At 49.6% G+C, this 22189-nt stretch overlaps 1 protein-coding gene across 1 annotated transcript in view; it reads right to left on the bottom strand.

Annotated features, from left to right (window-relative positions):
• The window catches only part of drosha (drosha ribonuclease III), a 117712-nt gene that overhangs the window by 79178 nt on the left and 16345 nt on the right, over positions 1-22189 (bottom strand). Inside the window, 3 exon segments of the mRNA XM_079755040.1 lie at positions 3973-4080; positions 11309-11408; positions 17115-17239. Of these exon segments, the coding sequence (XP_079611166.1) occupies positions 3973-4080; positions 11309-11408; positions 17115-17239 (333 nt within the window).

The following is a 22189-nucleotide window of genomic DNA, read 5'->3' as shown; positions in this document are numbered from 1 at the left end:
GGAATCGCAAGTGAAAGTTAACTTGAAATACAACATTCCATCACTGAAAAAAAAAATCAATCCCATGCCCTATGAATCGATATTGCAAAATTTAAATGAAATCGATCCAAAATCGAATCAATTGATTTTTTTTACCGAGCTCTACAGTGCGGGCTGCAGGCTCCCCTCCATGCCGGCACGGTGGCGGAGGAGACGGATTTGGCCGGGGCGGACCCTGGGAATGTGAGGTAAGGGACGTCGGAGCGCAGACGCCAATTAACTTTTAGTCGGAATAAAGGACGCAGTCGGAGGTTCCGGCGGGGGGAAGGTTGTGGCGATCTGTTTAAAAAGTGTGCTGTGTGGAAAGAGGCGTTCACTAGTCACGACCTGGGAGTGTTCCTTGACAACACAAAGAGGAAGGTGTGAGAGGAAGGGTCCGGGGTAATCACACCCGCAGCAACCACTTTAAGAAGGATGGGACCAGCCTGTACAGCATGGCGGTTTATGCAAATTATTATGAGCCATCATTCATATCACTGGTTATCATTGTCCCTGGTTGTCTCAGGTTGGGTTTCACGTCCCGTTTAATTGGGCCGCTCTGCACCTCGAACCGTCAGTGTTGACTGCTAGTTAGTGGTTATCTGTTCTGCGGTACTGAACACACACACACACACACTAGGCTTGGGCGGCGTCTTTGTTTTTCGTAGTTTGGTGACATTTCACCGGCGAATGATATGACGGTATTTGTGTAAAGATGAAAATAAACAGCAAGCTGAGCTGCTGGGGAGGGAAGTCATTGTAATATGTGTGACATTGTCTCGCCTACGATGCTGGGTGTCTAATATGCGGTTTCCCCGCTTAAATGAGTCTTGCTGGGATTAAGTATTTAGAGCAGTGAAAAGATGGGAAATAAGGGCCCTTTGTCAATAGATTCAGTCCAAATGTCAACAAGTGCTTGTGTACTTGATTTGATAAAGGCCTCAATAGTTTCCAACAATATACACATTTTGAAAGTCAGTTTAACCTGCATTACAGATTAAATCGTTTACTTGCATGTTGGATGACCACATCAATTTGATATATATATAGCCTTTAAAAGTCCAGATTTCTTCCTTCTATAACGTTACCCAAAAAACATTGGTATTACACAAATACTTCTTGCTTGCCTTCATCCCAAAACCATTAGCATCGATCGCTTTATAGCACACTTCAGTACTTCTCACTTCAAGAACCAACTCATGGCCACCAGGAGTGCACCTCACAGTGGATGGACTCGATAAATGTCTTCTAACAATTCAACTTAAAAGACCCTTCCATGGTTACTCCATAGTTCCATAGTTTACCGTCTTTAAAACAAGTCCCTTCATCAAGGGCCATTGTTCCTGACGACTTTTTCCGGCAGGAATTAATTCTGAAACATCAAAAGATATTGTTTGAATTCATGAAGTGCATCGCGACTGAGTCGGCGGCGTCATGCCGTGAATAAACACATTTCGTGAACAATAACTTCTTTGTTATTGTTATTCAACAATTATCATGGAGGGTCGCTCTGTCTGAACACAAGGGTGCATGCATTTAATTTCCAGAGCCAGAGTTTGGAAACACGATTTAAACACCAGCAAAAGTTATTCTGGATGCTCTCAGCGTCTTACGAGGCTACTTTAGCCACCAAGGGATCAACGCAGCTAACTTCTACAGGTCAGAAAACGATGTTATGGAGGACGCATAACAAAAGACTATTGATCATTTCGTTAAGATGGTCTAATATTACATTTATATGTAGGCGTAGTTCTTGGCAGCAGTTTGGTCTACTGCATAGTTGGCGTACATCTATATATTTTGAGGTTATGTTTCTCTCAACTTTGCGAATAAATTGTAAACACTGGGTCTTGTACATGGACAAAAAATTGTAAACTTCAGAATTATTATCAGAAGAATGGAAACGTCCCAAAGTGGCAAATCTCGACCCCGTAAAAACAAAGAAAATCTTGGAACAAAGATGGAATGCAAGGCAAGTAATTATCCACTTCGGGTAATCGCATATATCGGACAATCGCATTTTTTTTTCCAGGGATAATTGGCTAAGCAATTATCAGGATTCGTCATACAGTCTATGTGTTCCGCCCAAAGTAGGTCTCCACTGGCTGCAAAGATTGCTACCTGACTTCACTGCTGTAGAGCTCACGGAATCCACTTCTAAACAGCGATTATAATGTGAAATCCATTGGGGACATTTTGAAACGAGAGCAGTATCCGGATTAATTACCGTTTGGTTAGTCTATTGTTTAGCGCAGGGTACTTTGAAATTAGCCTACTGTGCGGAAATATCGACCAAACAACGGCTCTTAAATGGGAATGCTACTGCCTGACGTCTCAGCTGCATGTATTCACACAGGATCCATCCTGCGTCCGATGTATGTAATTCGGCACAGAATTTCAGTTGAAAATCCGATATTTTTCCAACGTAAACAATGTACTTTCAAACTATATAAACTGCTATTGAAGTGTGATTTGTCTATAACTAATACATAATCACAGCAGCGCTGTCCTGCCATAAATGCCCCTTTTGTTTTTGATGTATCGTAACTTATCAAACGCGATCACGAATCACTAGAGAACGAACCAATTTCAGTCCTAATAAACTATGAAACGCTGAAGACTTAATTTTGGACCATTTAATTATTTACCACTTTAAAAATGTGATGGCAAGGGGAGCCTCGATTAAATGATATTGAATCCTTTTCCTGAATACCTTCGTGATATACCTTTACACGGCACGGGCCTAACACACACACACACACACACACACACACACACGCACAGCAGCTCAGCTTTATCCTGCAAACGCGGAATACCCTTTAGATAAGCGGGGGTCAGCATCACGTGCGACTACATACCGGCGCGACGGGGGGTTGTCATGAGAACCCTGCAACCCTCCCAGCGGCCCCCCTCCCCGTGCAACGCAGGGGGAAACATTCTCGTCGGCGGTCGCAAACTACAAAAGCATCTTTCAATCCAAGACTGGAAAAACTAATTAACATCGCATAGACGCCGTGATTAAGCCCTGCTTGTGCGTTCGTTCGCGCGCTGCGCGCGATTGAGTGTGTGTGTGTGTGTGTGTGTGTGTGTGTGTGTGTGTGTGTGTGTGTGTGTGTGTGTGTGTGTGTGTGTGTGTGTGTGTGTGTGTGTGTGTGTGTGTGTGTGTGTGTGTGTGTGTGTGTGTGTGTGTGTGTCGGTGACGCAACAAAAGCCCCCCCCAGCCCCCCATCAAAGGACGGAGTCCAGCTTGCCGCTCCGAGCACCTTGCGGCGCGCTGCGAGCGGCGGGACCGGCTTCCTGCTGGTGGCACCCGGGCATGGCGGCGGCGGCGGCGGCGGAGGAACAACCTGCCAGTTGCTTAATAAGGTTGCCGGGGAAACGGCAGCGGCGGGGATATGTTCGCCCTCACAGACAGTGGCGCACACACACACACACACACCGGCGCACGCACGGGCATGTGCGCATACAGACACACACCACAGAGTGATGCAAGCAGCGGAAAAGATCAAAAGCAGGAGACGTCTGACTGTTAGCGTTCCATGTGGGGCGTGTGCACGTGTGATGTGGAAGTGTGTGTGTGTGCCTGTGTGTGTGAGTGCGTGCGCGCGTGCGTGCGTGCGTGTGTGCGTGCGCGCGCGCGTGTGTGTGTTTGTTTCTGTGCTCGCTCGCGTTTGTGTGATGAGGGAGTTTGTGATGAGGAAGTGTCTGTGTGTGCGTTTGATGAAGTGTGTGTGTGTGTGTGTGTGTGTGTGTGCATGCGTTTGATGAAGTGTATGTGTGTGTGTCTGTGTGTGTGTTTGTGTCTGATGAAGTAGTGTGTGCGCGAGTGTGTATCTGAGTGCGTGTTTGTGTCTGATGAAGTAGTGTCTGCGCGAGTGTGTATCCGTGCGCGTGTGTGCGCGTCTGATGCGGAAGTGGCGTGTGAGCGAGTGTGTACCCGTGCGTGTGCGTTACCTGGCAGACGTCGGAGCGCACGCCGGTCTTCCAGAAGCCCTGGCTGCTCAGCTCCACTGTCACCTCCCTCCGCATTGTGTTCTTCTGGCGGATCTTCTGGAGCGCTTCCTGTACACGCACACACACACACGCACACACACACACACAAACACACACACTTAGGCCGTGTTCGATTTGGCTCACGTGTCACCTCGTTCCCGGCTTAATGAACACTGTGTAGAACACGGTATAAGGAAAAGGCAAAGGGGGAATTCTGACAACAATCGGCTTAATGTTTATTGGACGTGTAAATAAGCAGACTCGGCGGTGTGCGATGTCACCCTCTGACAGCGCATTTGCATAAAGAGTATTTACGCAGCTGCCGTCGAGCATCTCTACGGGACGACTCAGTTGTCCGTGAAACCGCGATGCATCATGGGACACTGCGGGGTAATAAGTGTGCAGCGGTTGTCCTCCTTACCCTTTCCCTCCCCCTTCTTACCACGTTTCTCCCCCGCCTCTCTCCCCCTTTGTGGGTCTGTCCTCCACCGTCTACCTGTCAGTGTTTACATTACAGTCCGCCGCCCCCCCAGTTTTGCGTCCTCAAAAGGTCCCGTGACATGCCACCAGGTGTGAGTGCGATTAGCCGTTTTTGAAAATCTGCCCCTTATGACATCACAAGTGGGCGTGTCCACCTAGATGTGTGACGTATAGATCAGCCTACCCGGTGGACTGTAGCAAGCGTTGCTGAGCAACGCTTGCTACAGTCCAGGCTGACCTATCCAGCGCACATCTAGGTGGACACGCCCACTTGTGATGTCATGAGAATTTTTCAGATTGCCTAAACGGCTAAACGCACTCACACCTGGTGGCATGTCACGGGACCTTTAAACCCTCGCTCTCCTACTCTCCACGCGCCCACTGGTCCGTCCTCCTGTCCGCCTCCCCTCCGTCCATCCTACCACACGCTCTCGCTCTCTCTCTCTCTGCGTCTCTCCCTTCCCTCTCCGTTTCCGACGGCCCCTGGTCCGTGGTTATGGGGGTAGGGAGGTAGGGGTCCTCGTAGCAGGGAGAGGTGGGGGGGGGGGGGGGAGGTCAGTCTGATTCACAGCCTCCGCCGTAGACTTCAATCCCAGGGAGCGTGCGGCAGGGCGACGGCCGCGCATTAGACCCCACGCCTCCCAACACCGGAGGTGGGGACGGCTCTGACAGTGGCTGAGTTAATGCACACACACACACACACACACACACACATGTATAGACACACTAACACATGATGACACACACAAACTAACAGACTTGCATTGACGCGCAAACACACACACGAACAGACAGGCATAGACACCCAAACATAAAGACACAAAATATGTTGCTGAGCGCACACACACGACCTGGCTTTCCACAATACAGAAAGGACGCACACACACACACACACACAAAGTCAGAAGTCCCTGACAAGAATGTTCCACCAGTTACCATGATTATGAAGAATGCATTGACAGATTGTGCTTCCTAGGCCTGCTTACGTGTGTGTGGGCATCTGTGGGTGCCGGTGTGATTGTGTGTACGTGTCTGTGTGTGTGTGTGTGTGTGTGTGTGTGTGTGTGTGTGTGGGGCACCGGCGTGCTTGTCGCACACCGCAGCGCGGCTATCAACTGTCATGGCCGAGTTAGCCTGCGATCCATCTCAAAAATGGAACGGCGGGAATCTTTCCACTCGCAGTGGAAATAAAAAACAACAAAGGCATGAATAAGTAATGGCGTCTGACTTTGAACTCTGCATCAAAGACATGGGCACATGCGCGCGTGGCACACACAAATACCCCCCCCCCCCGATGCGAATGCGTGGACACACACACACAAACCCCCACACATACGTGCACGCTGACGTATGCACACACACACACACACACACACTCACACACACACACACACACACACACAAGCGCACACACGTCTGGCCTTTGACCCAATAGAAAAGTTCTAGCACAGTAGTCGATTAAACTACTACACCTGGTCTCTCGCGAGGAGGGCCACTTTACATAATTTCATCCATACAGACCGCCAACCGTGCATTACCTCTCATTCACAGTTCTCCTGAATTAATGAACCTAATGCCATGTCTATTTAACGAAGGAGTCCTTTTTTTTTCCTTCTCATTACGCATTCATTTCAATTCATCCATTCATTTGCAGGGTCTTTCAAATCAAGGAACCCATGGCCACGTCTAGTGAACGAAGAAGGCTTCTTCGTTTTCCTCATTGTTCCTTCGTTTAATTCATCTTCTCTTTCACCTTGAGTCCAGGGTTAAGCAGTCTGAACCGATGCCCTGCCTTTACAGTTCAGTTCCCATCCCTCCCTTCTGCAATCCCTCCTTCTGGGATTCGAGGTCGCAGCCAGCCATTGGTGCATCGCCCTCTCCACCCTTTGACTCTATTGAAGTCCAATCCGACCAATAAGAGCTCAAGTGCCATCCGATTGGCCTGCCCCAGTTCTAAAGGGTCTTCCCCCAAGGTGCTCCAGTCTAGCACAACGGAGGTGTCACAAGAGGGACTGGAAACCGAGGATTTCAGGGTTTAGGATTCCTGCCTCAAGGCATCCCCGTGCAACAAAGTTGTTACGTTCACCACAACACAAAAGTGCTCCTCCCTAGTGATTCCGGATCCCTCCCCTATCACTACAGTGAGAAGCTCCGAGCTCAATCTGATGACATAATGATCTGGGAAAACTGTTTCCGCAAAGCTAGGTGATTAAGGCTGCCGGCTTTTACAAGATGAATAGTTTAGATTTGATCCCTTCTCTCACACTGGTGCACAATGCCCTGGCGGTCTGAGTGTTGTTTGACTGTATGTATCTTTCTAGGTTTTGTTGCGTCTTTATGTACTGGCTTTGTAGTCTTTCTGCGGTTCGCAGTGTTTAACTTTTGATGTGTTGAACTTTCCCCCGTCCCTGGCGTTTTATTTTAATTCAAAGATGATCGTCTTGTTTTTATATTCAATTCATTCTATTTGTATAGCCCTCAATCACAGGTACAGTCTCAAAGGGCTAAACAGGCCGTATATTTATGACCCCCCCCCCCCTGTCCCTTAGCCCCCCCAAAGGGCAAGAAAAAAACTCCCTTAATCAGCAAGGAAGAAATCTAGATGGGGAACACAGAGTGGGGGATCCCTCCTTCCAGGGTTGATCAAGATTGACATGGGTGCAATAATTGACATTCATACATACATACATACATACATACATACATACATACATACATACATACATACATACATACATACATACATACATACATACATACATACATACATACATACATACATAACATTAAAAATGGGTGATGGGGTGCTGGCCGGTTAACCATAAGGCGAGTCCAGGCATTCGGTTGTATATAAATGTTATGGTTTTGTTTTCTCCCGTACACATCTAGTTATCCTAACCAGAGATGACGAATTTACAAAGAAAACAAACAACACAAACGCATTCCCAGATGTCGCATCAGTATGCGTGGCGTCCGTCATCGTCTTCTTCCGGTGGGACAACCAGATGTAAAAGAGGTCCGGCCTGGACACTTAAAAGCTCAATGGATTCCCAACGGATTCCCTGTTTATCCAATCACCCCAACGACCTGTTCTTTGCAGGCTCATTGCCTGCAAAGAACCGTTAAAAAAACGCACAAGTACGACCACCGGTACCAATAACGAAGGGGAGCTGTGTCCCTTCAGCCAACGCTAACCGCGGCTTTACACAGCCCAGGTAGCAGTGCTCTCATTAATAACAAGCACTGGATTATCTGTTACTTTTAAGTCCCTCATCAAACTAAGAAACTTTAGCAATTAATAGCGAATATCAAATAGAAGCGAAACGTTGTATTAAAAAGTGGTGTAAGCATCAGTGTAGCAACACCGCCGACACTGTAGGGACCCCCGGAGGGTCCATCTGGACACACACACACACACTCACACACACACACACACACACACACACACAGGGAGGTCTGGAGGAAGGGTTTGCCATCTGGCCCGCTCACTTAGGGGCTGCAGACCTCAGGATCTCCCCAAGAGTTCCTTGGGGGGCTGGCTGGTCCGGCCGCTGGGAGAATCACACAGCCTGTTAGGAGGCCCTGAGTGGAGCCGTCAACAGCCTTAATAAGGCTGAACTTCTGCCCACCGCCGGATGCGTGCAAGGGGAGGAAAAATAAAGAAACCGGCCAGAGACGCTCGATAAAGAGAGAGGGAACACAGCAAAACCCGCGACACATTGAGAGAGGTAACTGTGGGCCATTAACATGGAGGCGTGCGGGGAGGGGGCTGGGATCACACACACACAGGCACACACACACACACATCAAACATCCCAACAAACACATCCGACGCACCTCAAATCACAGAGGCACCTCAAACAACTGAGCTGTGCACACACAAACACAAACAAGCCTGTTCCCATGGGCGTTAAATAATAAGAGCACCGCTTCACCGGCACGGCCGTAAAAACAGACCGGCCCAACGCTGATAGTGTGCTATGATGGGTCCTGTGTGTGTGGATGTGAGCATGCGTGTGTGTCTGTACACGTATGTGCGTGTGTGTGTCTGTACACGTGTGTGTGTGTGTGTGTGTGTCTGTACGTGTGTTTGTATGCCTGCATGTGTGCGTGTGCTTGTACACATGTGTCAGTGTGTGTGTTCGTTCACCTAATTGCGACACAGTTCATGTCGACGCCTTGAATGTCGAGGCCTGTTAGCTCCGTCCAGGCTACCTGAGGAACAGGCTAATTGAGCTCAGAGCTCTCAGCGCTAGCCTCTCTGAGAGGGATCGGAGGCAGGAAGGGGGAATTGTAAAAGTAAAAATAAAATATATATATATTTTTTTTTTATCTCAAGGAGAGTCAGAGGCCTGGGAGACGGCGTGCACTGGATCGAAGCGGGGGGGGGGAAGGCTAAGCGCGCTTCCACCTCCTGCTTGCCACACAAAAGTCAAACAAACTGGCTCTGCGGGCCGCCGTTAGCCTGTGGATCAGCGCCGTCCGCGGTCGGACCACGCTGCCACCACCGGGACGACCTTCAACCGACCCCCTCGCTGACGCCGCTTTGATTTCAGAAACACTCCCCCGGCCCGAAATAACGATATCGCCGTTTGATCGCACACACAACGCCCCTCTCTCCCATTGCCCCCCTCCCAGAATACCCAAGCCCCTTCTTCTCCCTACCCCCCTCACCCCTCTCCTCTTAGACCCATGCCATGAGGAGACACATGAGGAGAGCCGCGTTCTTCACGTTCGAGCGCCGAAAAAACATACATGTTTAAAATATATATGTTAAAAAAAATAACTAAGAAAAATAAAGAAAGAAGTGGTTGTGTTAAGATTGGGGGGGAGGAAAGTGGAGAATGATAATGCCGTTTGATCGCACACACAACGCCCCTCTCTCCCATTGCCCCCCTCCCAGAATACCCAAGCCCCTTCTTCTTCTTCTCCTCCTCTCCCTCTCCTCTTAGACCCATGCCATGAGGAGGAGACGCAGGAGGAGAACCGCGGTCTTCACCGTAGCGCCCCGAGACCCGAAGAACATGCATGTTTAAAAAATAAATGTCAAAAAAAACAAAAAGAAAGAAGTGGTTGTGTTATGATGGGGGGGGGGGGGGGGGAGAGAGGAGAAGAAAGAGTTGGGGGGAGACCGACTTCAAGGCGGGAGCGGCGCCACAGGACTCTGGATCCATGCGAGGCACGGGACAGAGGACAGGGTGGGGGGGGGCTCGGGGGGGCGCATGCAGTGAACTCTGGGTAAGGCGCGGGGAAGGAAAGAAGAGTGGAAATTCAACAAAGACTTCTCTGGATTTCGGATTCTATTTCTGCCTCGCCACGCTCTCCCTCGCTGGGGCTATATCGGAAAAAGTCGGTTGTTATTTTTTACAGGCATTACCTCTCTGTGTTTTGACTGTGTAATGCTGCGATATTTATATAGGTTTATGAGAGTTTATATTTATCTGGTGTACACACGGACAGACAGAGAGACAGAGAGAGAGAGAGAGAGAGAGAGAGAGAGAGAGAGAGAGAGAGAGAGAGAGAGAGAGAGAGAGAGAGAGAGAGAGAGAGAGAGAGAGCCAGCCACCGGCAGGAAAGGAAAGAACGAAGATGTGGGGGAGCTGAGCTTCATCTGCACAGGCGGCGGATATAACAATGCCAGCTGTCACCTGCAACTCCGGTCCCACTAAAGGCAACTCGGCACCATTCTCTCCTCTCCAGCACACGCCACTACCTGCCACCACCCCGGCTATGTTGTGTATTCTGTAGAAGCATAATAACTGAATATAACCAAACAATTATTACAGTCGTTCTTTTTTCTCAAGTGAGCAAAAAAGACGCACACCGTGTTCAAGGTGTTTCTCTTAGAGCTGACAGTTGCTCCGGTGTTTGTATAAGATTATAGAAGGATAAGAAAGTTTATACGATCGGTGAATGGCAGATAATCATTTCCGATTCTGGATAGCGAGGTAACCCAGCCGGTATTTAAATATGTGGACACAGGCCTCATTAAAATTCCCCTGGAATCTAATTATTTCTCACCCAAAAGGGCAAGAAACATATTCAATAAAGGGAAAGAAAGCAGGAAAAGTATGCAGATAATGTGAAACAGCGAACAATGACAAGACCCGCCGAGGTAACCTCCCAGAATGCCATTCTGCAACAGAAACATCAGATCATCAAAACTATCGCACATCGGCCTTTTCCACGTGTTCCCATAATAACAAAACAAACGGACATGCCGGGGAGAAATAGAAAAGCATGCAAAGAAACAGAAATCCAGGTCAGCCCATGTTGCTCCGAAACTGCAGTCACACAGAAACGCGTCTTTCTGCCATTTCAGCGGAAAACATCAGACGCACGACAAGAAAGCCGTGTTCTCCTGCCTTTGTCGCTTCTGTTTAGCGAAGTCCCCCCCTCCCCCTCACGCAGTCATCTTCTTCTTTTTTCACTTCAGACAAATAGATTCACCGACTGTCAGCACGTTCGGCGGATAAGAAACGTTTGAATTGATGTCAACGTCGCGGATATCAACGTCGCTGTAGAAAGTTCCAGGTTCGGGCGGGAACTAGCCGCGGGCCGGGCGGATTCTCCGCAGTGGAGGAAAGTTCCCCCCCGTTTCCCGGCGCGCCCTATCACGTCTCCGAGAGACTGACCTTTTGAAGATATTCTCACATAAGGCTCCCCTTTTGTTGCCCCGCCGAAAAGCATGACAGCGAGACGGGCCGAAGGCTCGACTGAGAGTCCCGCTCAGATCAAGAAATGATCTTCAAATAAATAGAAATATCATAACCAAATAAAGCGCAACAAAGTAAAACCACCGGCATCTCGGACTCACCTCTCTCTGCGTCAGCTTCTGCTTGTCGATCTGCTTGACCTTGGGGCTGTTGGCCAGCAGGTGGCGCAGTTTCACATAGCTCTTCCACAGCTTCTGGTACCTGCGGTGGCAACAACATATGAAGAGGCGTCAGACCGTTGCGAGAGCATCCGTCTCTCTTCCTCCTGCCCCTCTTTCCATTTTTAAAACAACAACATTCATTTTTGATAATTGGCGGGCCCTCGCGTTATCAAACAACATCATTAAGCCGTGGCCCTGGTATCTGATGCTCGATAAGGGAGACGGCTAGTCTGTAAAGATACACTTCTATCGTTGGCCCCTCGAGGAAGTCGGGTGAAGGCTGCCGGGGAAGCCATGCAGCCGGGCGTGGGGAAGGTCCTGATGGGGACACTGCCGCAGTCAAAGTCATTTGCATTTGAAAAGAGCCTGGGAGTTATCGGCAAGGGGACATGTAGCGGGTGTACGTTCGGCGCCCTCTCTCTCTCCCTCCCCCGTCTCTCACTCCCTCTCACTCTCCCTCTCTCTCCCTCCCCGTCTCTCCCTCCCCGTCTCTCACTCTCCCTCTCTCTCCCTCCCCCGTCTCTCACTCCCTCTCACTCTCCCTCCCTCTCTCTCCCTCCCCGTCTCTCACTCCCTCTCTCTCCCTCCACGTCTCTCACTCCCTCTCACTCTCCCTCTCTCTCCTCTGGGAAAGCGAACATAGAAACAAGAAGAGAAACACACACACAAAGATAGATCGAGTGAGTTTCTATTTGGAGAAGCACCCAATCAAAACACGGCATTCAAAGTATACCGCCAAGCCCACAGGAACACAACACCAACAATGCCTGCAGGGCAGAACTAGGCCGATATCCGGTGATAATCCACATTAAAAAACGCGGCATCACGTCTTACAAACATCTCCAGTCCAGCCCATCCCCCCCCCCCCCCCACTCCGATCAATGATAAGCCTTGTAGAGCCATGAGGTGAACAGGGTAAGAGATCCCTCCCAGCCCCATCAGTGCTTCAGGATAGCCCTCAGACAGGTGAGCCCGACCAAGTCACCGCCGTACAGAAAGAAAAACGACGTCTAACACTGGTAAGCAGCCACGACATCTCAGGTTGGATAAGTATTCTATACCTTTGGTCCTTAAATTGTGGTATGCGTACCCCTAGGGGTACTCTGGAGTACTGCAGGGGGTACCAGGGTATCGGTTTCAGGAAGAATATATTTTTATGCGATTCACCTCTACATGCTCTGACCCTCCCCTGGCCTTGTGCTTCTTTTGTGGGGAGAAATTAGCCAACAGTTGCATGAGGTACAGACCCAGGTTTCTCAATAATTTGTGTTTAAAGGTTCATGTTTAAACTGCCAAATATAAAGCACATACATTAATTGTATATATATATATATATTATTTTTTTATGATTTGTTAAGGGGGTACACAGCTGAAAAAATATCTTAGAGGGAGTAAACTAGAAGAAAAAGTTTGACAACCACTGTTCTATACGCCCCTAAATCGAGACCAAACGGCGGTGGGAAATAAAAAAATAAAAAGGAAATCTCTGACAACGTACCGGCTCAGAGGACACAGCCTGGCTACAGAGCAAGGCCCTCAGAGACACACCTGGGAACCCAGACAAGCCAGGCTCACCTCCTAGTAGACTAAAAGAGCCGTGTGGAAATAAATACCATCCGCCCACAATTCATTAAACTTCCAGCGCTCACAAACACAAACTGCCATGTCTGTGTAGTGGGGTTGGGAACCGATGGGTGGCCCAGGCTGCGAGATACATTGATAATAGTCACAGCATAAGAGATTCAATTTGACTAGCAAGCTCGTTCAGCGTTCCTGACGACGCTCTCGCCGTCAATGTTATTAATTTGTACATTATCATTAATGTATCTGTAACTATTTGTTGTTTTGTTATGTTTTGTCAAATGCTTCGGCAATAGGGGATTCATCGTTGTAAATAATGAAGGAGGTAGGGGGTAGAGGGGGGGGGCAGGCCGGGAGACAGCGAGAGAGAGAGAGCGAGAGAGACGTGTTGTGTAACAGAAGGATTCTAGGGCTTTAATTGTGGGGACTTCATTAGCGGCCGGGTTGAGGGTGAATGTGGGAGGTAGTGTGTGTGTGTAGGTGTGTGTGTGTCTAACACGCTGATTATCAGCACAGCCACACCACCAGCGAACCGGCAGCAGCAGCAGCAGCAGCAAGAGAGAGAGAGAGAGAGAGAGAGAGAGAGAGAGAGAGAGAGAGAGAGAGAGAGGAGAGAGAGAGAGAGAGAGAGAGAGAGAGAGAGAGAGAGAGAGAGAGAGAGAGAGCGAGAGAGCGAGAGCGAGAGCGAGAGAGAGAGAGAGAGGCGCAGAGGCCCTTGCTGGTCCCCACAAGGCTCTGATGACCTTTTCATAGATCTGCTGCGCTCTGCTCACACTGGCAACTCCCTGCCCGTGCTCTATTAGCATATTCTCTCCCTCTCTCTGCATCCCGTCTGCCTCTCTCCATCGCCTCGCATCGCTCATCAGTCCCTCTCTCTCTCTCCGTCATAATTACGACTCCCTTTACTCTACAGTAGCAGTGATACTCCTTCAGTGGTCTGCATACAGCACTCTACCCCCCTCTCCCTTCATCTCTCTTCGTCCTCCCTCTCTTTCGACCCCATCTCTTTCAGTTTCCCTCTCCCTTCGTCCCTCCCCTCTCCCCCTCCCTCCCCCCCGCCTTCCCTCCGACTCCCCCTCCACTGACCACCGTCAGCAGCAGACTCAGATCCCCCTCTGCAGGGCAGTGGCTGGAGCCGCCGCTGTAAGGCTAGGTCCCGGCGCGGCTAGGCGCTACATGCTAGATCCATCATTAGGCCATAGAGACAGCTGCTGCTGAAGCAGCTACGCGCGGCGGTTAGCTTCTGGCCCGGATAACGATGTCCCCGTTCCTCCGTGCATTTGTCATCATCCTGAACTACGATGAGGTCAGACGTGTGGGCGGGACACTTACAAGAGTGTGTGAGTGTTGTGCGCGTGTTTAAGGGGGGACACTGAGACGGTTTAAATGTAGCAGGCCGGACGAAAATGGCAGACATGAAAAAATAGAAACTTTCCTTGCCTTTTCTCTAGGATGCAGAAAGGGAGCTGTGTGTGTGTGTGTGTGTCGATGTGTGTCTGTCTGCGTCTTTGTTTGTGCACACCAATTGCTTCTGCGTCTGTGTGTATTTCTAGATGTGCACATGCGTGTGGTAGATTTGTTATTTACAAGAGCGTGGTATTCGTGTAATCTTTGTGTATGTCTGTGTGCGTGTCTGTGTGAGGGTCTGTTGGTGTGTGCGTGTGGGAGGCCAATGCGTACATGCCATTAGAGGACAGAGGAGAAACAGAACGAGGAGGAGGAGGAGGGGGGGATGCTTTGGTTATTGACTTCTGATTGACGCTCGGCTCGCCATTGTTGTTGCTTCTCCAGTGCACCTGGGAGCTTGAGCTCCGATAATCCAATGTACTGCCTTTGTTAATTATGCAGTGGCACAGTACAGTATTCCCGGAGCAGTTCGTGTGTGTGTGTGTGTGTGTGTTTGCGTGTGTACGGATGCATGTGCGTTTGATGTGTGTGTGTGTGTGTGTGTGTGTGTGTGTGTGTACTTACGCATGTGCGTTTGATCTAAGCATGGATGCGTGTGCATGCATGTCCAAAAAATGCACAAGCATACTCACGCACCAACGCGTGTGCATGCGTGTTTGATGTTTGCGTGCGTGTGCGTGATTGTGTTGTGCATTTTGATACGCGTGTGTGTGTGTCAATTGCTATGCATGGGGCGCGGACCTACGTTCCCGTGGCGAGGGGGCTCCGCAGGATCTGAGGGCCCCGGAACAACGCGTGTGAAAATGTCACACCGCCGCATGTTTGTTTTTCCATTGCTTCCTCCTCCTTCTCTTCCTCTGATCCTTCTGTCTCCCCATCTTTTTCAACGTCTCTCTTCATGTCCCGTCTCTCACTTTCACCCTCCCCTCCCTTCACTGCATTTTCCTGTGTATAAATATATATATTTATATATCCCTCTCTTTCTTTCTTCACGCTGCTCTCTCTCCGTTACCATTAATATCTCTCCATCTTTCTACTCCCCTAAAATAGCTCACTTATTGTCTTCTTTATACCTTCATCTCCCTCTCTCTCTCGTGTCCATGGCTCTCTCTCTCTATGTCTCTCTCTCTCGTATTCAAGTCTCTCTGTCTCTCTCTCTCGTATTCAAGTCTCTGTCTCTCTCTCTCATATTCAAGTCTCTCTGTCTCTCTCTCTCTCTCTCTCGTATTCAAGTCTCTCTGTCTCTCTCTCTCTCGTATTCAAGTCTCTCTGTCTCTCTCTCTCTCTCGTATTCAAGTGTCTCTGTCTCTCTCTCTCGTATTCAAGTCTCTCTGTCTCTCTCTCTCGTATTCAAGTCTCTCTGTCTCTCTCTCTCTCGTATTCAAGTGTCTCTGTCTCTCTCTCTCGTATTCAAGTGTCTCTGTCTCTCTCTCTCGTATTCAAGTCTCTCTGTCTCTCTCTCTCGTATTCAAGTCTCTCTGTGTCTCTCTCTCTCGTATTCAAGTCTCTCTGTGTCTCTCTCTCTCGTATTCAAGTCTCTCTCTCTCGTATTCAAGTCTCTCTATGTCTCTCTCTCTCGTATTCAAGTCTCTCTATGTCTCTCTCTCTCGTAATCAAGTCTCTCTCTCTCGTAATCAAGTCTCTCTCTCTCGTATTCAAGTCTCTCTATGTCTCTCTCTCTCGTAATCAAGTCTCTCTCTCTCTCGTAATCAAGTCTCTCTCTCTCTCTCTCTCTCTCTCTCTCTCTCTCTCTCTCTCTCTCTCTCTCTCTCTCTCTCTCTCTCTCTCTCTCTCTCTCTCTCTCTCTCTCTCTCTCTCCTCGCCTACAGAGCACAGGGAGGCCGCCGTTCGCTGTGCCCCTGGGGGAGGCGGGGGGAAAGGGGGGGGAGGCGGGGGGGGAAAGGGGAGGCAGGGGTGAGAGGGGGAGGGCCGGGACCCATGTAGGGGGGGGGGGGGGGGGGCGCTTAGGGAAATGGAAACATAGCGTGAGAGAACGAGCACTAGAGAGAAAGAGAGAGAGAGATAGCGGTCCTCAGAGGCCCATCGACATTTACATGACAATATTGTGCACGTGCAGGCCTCTCTTTGTACTCCCTCCGGTCTGCAGGGAGACATCTGTGGAAGTTTATGTACGTCTGTACTTCTCTTAGAACTTCACACACACACACACACACACACACGCGCACACACGCGCACAATGTATGGATATATTATGTCTCTGTGCGTGCCGGCAGGCATGCTTTTGTGATTTGGTTGTTGCGGTGTGTGTGTGTGCGCCCCGGTTTATTTCGGAGTGTATTTAAATCCCAGAGTAGGACAGCAACGTGTGCAGGCTGTGTATGATTGACCTAGCTGTGTTTCTGAGCCTCTCAATGTGCGTATATATAAACTCTATATGTGTGCGTGTTGCTCGCGTGTGTGTGTGTGTTGAGCGTGTGTGTGTGTGTTGAGCGCGTGTGTGTGTGAAATGAGCGTGTGTGTGTGTGTGATGACCATGTGGGTGTGCCATGAGCTGTGTGTGTGCGTGTATGCGTTTGCATGAACGCATGTGTAAAAGCATGCGTGTGTATGCGTGCGTGTTTGTGTATGCGTGCGTGTGTGCAATGGGGGCGCACATGTGTGATGCATGCGTCTGTGTTGTGTGGGTGCGTGTGATGTGCGAGTGCGTTCGCTTGCATGTGTGGCCGTGCGTGTGTGTGTGTCCGTGCGTGTGTGTGTGTGTCCGTGCGTGTGTGTGTGTGTGTCCGTGCGCTCTTACTGGGGGTCTCCGGCGTAGCTGAGCTGGGCCGGGCGGATGCCAAAGTGGACGATGATGGGGAAGGTGATGACGTCCGGGTTGAACTGCTCCCGGTCCAGCTGGTCAATACGCACCGAGCTGGGCTTCTGAGAGACGACACACACACACACAGAGAGACACACACACACACACAGAGAGACACACACACATACACACAGACAGAGAGAGACACACACACAGTCAGAGACACACACACGCAGAGACACACACAGACAGAGAGAGGCACACACACAGACACACACACACACGGCAGAGGTCAACCACAGCCCGTACCCTGGCTAATTAATACCATCATGTCGTTATGAAGCAGATGCTTTGAGCTAATGTGACGTACAGTATGTATGCCTTTGACCTGGGCAGAGGGAATTCAGCACCGCTCCGGCTGATAAATCAGAAGAATTGGACCATTGTGAGTCTCCATTGGTCTGATTTAAAGAAATTAGGTAAATGATCCGGACTGTATGTGTCAGTACCCTCTTGTATAAGAGAACGTGTGAAGGTTCCCTTTTAAGGAACAGGTAAGGGTGAGGTACTTGCTCAAGGTTAATCTGCAGACATTGGGGATCTAACCTGGAACTGTTCACTTCGCTATCATGCCCCCCTGGGAAAAAAGATTGTAGTGGGGAAAACAGTTGGACGAAGAGAGCGCTTTGCTTTAACTTGATGTAAATGTAAATGTGCGTGGCCTACTTATAAACCACCTGGTTTGTCCCTCCATTTATGCAATGGAAAAGTTTCCCCTTTTCACAGCGTTTTAGTCGTCCCTACCTCGGATAAACCCGAGTTTCTGGAACAGGGAGAGTCAACAAATCCTCTGAACTTGTCCTCCGGACCCCACCAAGGTTATCAGTATCGATATGTGATCCATCTCACCCTTTGAAATCTTTTGAGTAATCACAAGGATTCACAATAGGAACTAATGGATTGCATCTCAGCACACCCTATTGGCTAGTAGATAAGATTAGATGGGTACTTTATGGATCCCGGAGGGGGAATTCGGCAGCGCACACTATTCCAAGAAATATCAATATAAAAAGGGGACTACATGAACTTAGTAGTCATGAAAAAATACCAGTCATTCATGTGGGCCCATTAAACGGTACTTCGGCAAAAAGTCAGTTATGTCTACAGACATAACGAGCGGATATGTGGCAATGTTGTTTAAAGTGTAACGTTCACCTTGACATCCTCGCTTGCTTGTCTCTAACTCGGCCCCATCGGTGAAATTTAAATAAATACAAAATAAATCTTAAATAACTACGTCTTCAGCAACTCGCACACAAAAAAAGCAGGCTTTGAATCCTGCGTTCAAAGAATACTAGTCGGTCAGGTGGACCCATTTAATGGTATTTCGGCAAAAAGTCAGTTATGTCTACTGACATAACGAGCGGAGAAGCGGCCATTTTGTTTAAAGTGTAAGGTTCACCTTGACATTAGCCTCATCGGTGCGTCACCGGTTGTCTCTCACTCTGCCCCACCGGTGAAATTAAAATAAATTCAAAATAAACCCTCAATAACTATGTTTTTGGCAGCTGGTGCACAAAAACTACCAACTTTGAATCCTGCGTTCAAAGAACACTAGTCGTTCATGTGGCCACATTAAACTGTGCTTCGGCAAAAAGTCAGTTATGTCTATTGACATAACCAGCGGCGAAGCGGCCATTTTGTTTAAAGTGTAACGTTCACCTGGACATAAGCCTCGGTCGCTTGCCTCTCAGTCCGCCCCAACCGTTGAAATTTAAATAAATACAAAATAAACCCTGAATAACTACGTTTAGGGCAGCTGGCGCACCAAAACATTGACTTTGATTCCTGCGTTACAAAAATACCGGTCGTTCATGTGGGGCTCATTAAACGGTACTTCGGAAAAAAGGCAGTTATGTCTACTGACACAACTAGTGAAGAAGCATCCATTTTGTTTAAAGTGCCACTTGCAGTTCAATGGTAAGGGCCACGGCGCACATTTGCATGATGCAGACGGCCGCCGGCGGTCTGCAAGCTCCCACACCATCAGAGTAACGGATAATCCGGGCGCCACAGGGGCTGTCAGACCCACGTCCTCAACCGATGATGAGGACTTAAAGATGAAGAGCACGAGTCTCCCGCGCCGGGCCTTATCGAAGGCGAGGGGGGGGGGGGGGTGGAGGAGACGGGGGCAGGGTAAAGGGGGAGGTTAGGAGATTGACATGCAACATGTCCTAGGTTGACTCCCAGATCAGCAGATCGTCTGTCAGGCTATTTTGTTCAGATCGGAGGGATGGATGGTGGGGAGGTGGGGGATTGGGGGTTGGGGGGGGTGAGCATAAGGAGTGAAGCGCTTTTAACGGCAGACGGCCGGGGACCAACGTTCACCTTGACATTAGCCTCGCTGGTGCGTCCCCTCGGCCGTCTCGCCCTCTGCCTTCCACCCCCCAACCGGAAAAAAATAAAATAAACACAAAATAAACCCTCAATAACAACGTTTTTCACAGCTGGCGCGGCTAAAACAAACCGACTTTGATTCCGGCGTTCCGTCGACATAATCACGTTTGATTGGCCTGAAAGAAGCCTTGATGAAACCTCTATTGACGGAGGAGGAACAGGGGGCAGGGGGCAGGGGGGGTAACTGTAAATACATTGTAAATGCCGCCTTCGCGCGCGCTAGCTTGATGAGCGCCGTTAGCGTTAGAGCTCGCCCGGTTCCCCCACCAACCAGCGCCTTTGATTTGCCAAGGTTGATTGAAAGAAGATGACACGCACGCCCCGGCCTGCATAGAGCACCATCTGGGTGGATCATTACCCGAGGGCTGACGGCTGATTGGCAGCACGCAGCCTTCAAGGTTTTTAAGAGGAGGAGTAGTTCCAGCTCTAGGGGGCAGGAAAACAAGCACACAGGGCCGACAGCGGATGGCGGTTGCATGTGTGGGAAGGAGCGTGAAGGTCATGCGACTCAACGCCTTCAGAAACCGGGGAGAGAAGGGGGGGATGTTCCGGAGCCTCGACACCCAGGTTCGACGCGTTGGACCAATTCAGGAGTGGAGCCACTTACCGGTCCTCATGTATACACAGTACATCTCGGGAGGAATTGTTCAGAGTTCATCTAGACTCTGCATAGACCACCCCCCTTACCCCCCACCTTACGCACTTATTGTACGTTCTGCATCCTGGCACTTAATGTACGCACTTATTGTGTGTTGTATGTCCTGGGACTTAATGTACGCACTTATTGTATGTTCTGCATCCTGGCACTTAATGTACGCACTTATTGTGTGTTGTATGTCCTGGGACTTAATGTACGCACTTATTGTACGTTCTGCATCCTGGCACTTAATGTACGCACTTATTGTGTGTTGTATGTCCTGGGACTTAATGTACGCACTTATTGTATGTTCTGCATCCTGGCACATAATGTAAGCCCTTATTGTATGTTGTACGTCCTGGCATTTAATGCACACTTATTGTATGTATGTTGTACTTCCTTGAACTTAAAGCACTTAACATCTTACACTTGCTTTCGTTGTTGTATACAGGGAAGGGTTTAAGGCTTGGCTCTATGAACGTCCGTACTGCACCGACAACGATACGTTGTTTCTCTTTCTTCTGACAAATGTGTGGAATGGGAAAAAAGCGTCTGCTAAACGCCCAAAAAATGTAATTCAAAAGGTTAGGATTAGGACTGAGGTTATGTCCTTCAAGGTGTAGTAAAGGTGGAGTTCCTTGAGTGCTCAAAAAAGAAAACAGCACGATGGCGTTCAAATAATAATCATCCAGTCAAACTACGGATGCGAAAAACGCACACACGAGGTGAAGCACACATATTCTCTGCATGCGTTTTCATACAAATCCTTGCTCTCAGAAATGTCAAACGCACCACGCCACAGCGGACAACATCTGCTCGCACTGCTGGGCGTCTCAGAGCGGGGCTGAGCCCGTCCAGATGTATTAATAACTACCTCCTCCCTTCCAGTGGCCGTCCCACACCAGGCAGCGGGGCCCGGATGACGGAGAGGTCGACAATCGCTTTGACTTGTTTACTTCTAAATATATATCCACGCCCAGACTCCCGACCCCTTTAACGGCCCGCGCTTGAGTGGCAGGGCAATCTTTGTCTCAGCCACTACTCTCCCCTCCCCAGGGATGTACTGTATAAACCAGTATATATATAGATATATATATAGATAAACATCTTCGGGTTGACTCAATTTCCCCTGCTTGTCGGGGGGGCGGGGGGGCCCGTGACCACTTCAAACATGTTTTTATGGGTCCGCGTTCAACCTTTTAGCGCGCATGACACCCGCGACCCATCCCGACCCCCCTACAGCGGGAGACAATTACATCCCTGAACCGAGAGGGGAGACCATATACAAACAAATAAATAAATAAAAAGACACTATGGACCCCAAGGGCGGGAAAGGTTGAGCATCTTCACAGGGAAATCGCCCCGCTTTGAGCCGCGGCGTGCTAAAGGACACCCTTGGAATATAATAGGGGGGGGTCATGCATGTCACCGGGGGGGCTTACCAGAGCCACGGCCACCGGCACGGTAGCATCCGCGACCGCGGGGGTTAAGGAAGGAAGGCAGATGTGTGTGTGTGTGTGTGTGTGTTGGGGGTGGGGGGGGGCATTGGCATTGAGGATGGCGGTACACAAGGTCAAGTCACTGTCATAAAGGAGGATGAGGGGGAGAGGGGAGAGAGAGGAGGAGGAGGGAGGAGGAGGAGGTAAGGATCAGGGTAGCGAGAGAGGAGGGAAAATGACAGGAGGAGGGGAGGAGGGTATGAGGGGAAGGAGGAGGAGGGAGCATCCCAACAGAGGAAAGGAGGGGAGGAGGAAGCAGAGGAGTAGGATCATGAGAGGAGGGACGAGATGAAGGGGAGGAGGATGAGGAAGGAGATGGAGGGACAAGATGGAGGGAGGGAGGAGTAGGAAGGAGCTGGAGGGAGAGAGGGAGAAGGAGGGGGAGGGAGGTAGGAGGGGCGAGAAGAGGGAGGCAGAGAGGGAGAAGGAACAAAAGAGGAGAAGGAACATAATGGAGAGAGGCGGAACGCCGCGACGGC

Source organism: Pollachius pollachius, assembly GCF_949987615.1.
Source record: "Pollachius pollachius genome assembly, chromosome: 17".
Classification (NCBI taxonomy): Eukaryota; Metazoa; Chordata; class Actinopteri; order Gadiformes; family Gadidae; genus Pollachius; species Pollachius pollachius.
The sequence above is the reverse complement of the archived record's forward strand: the minus strand, read 5'-3'. Positions and strand labels throughout refer to the sequence as shown.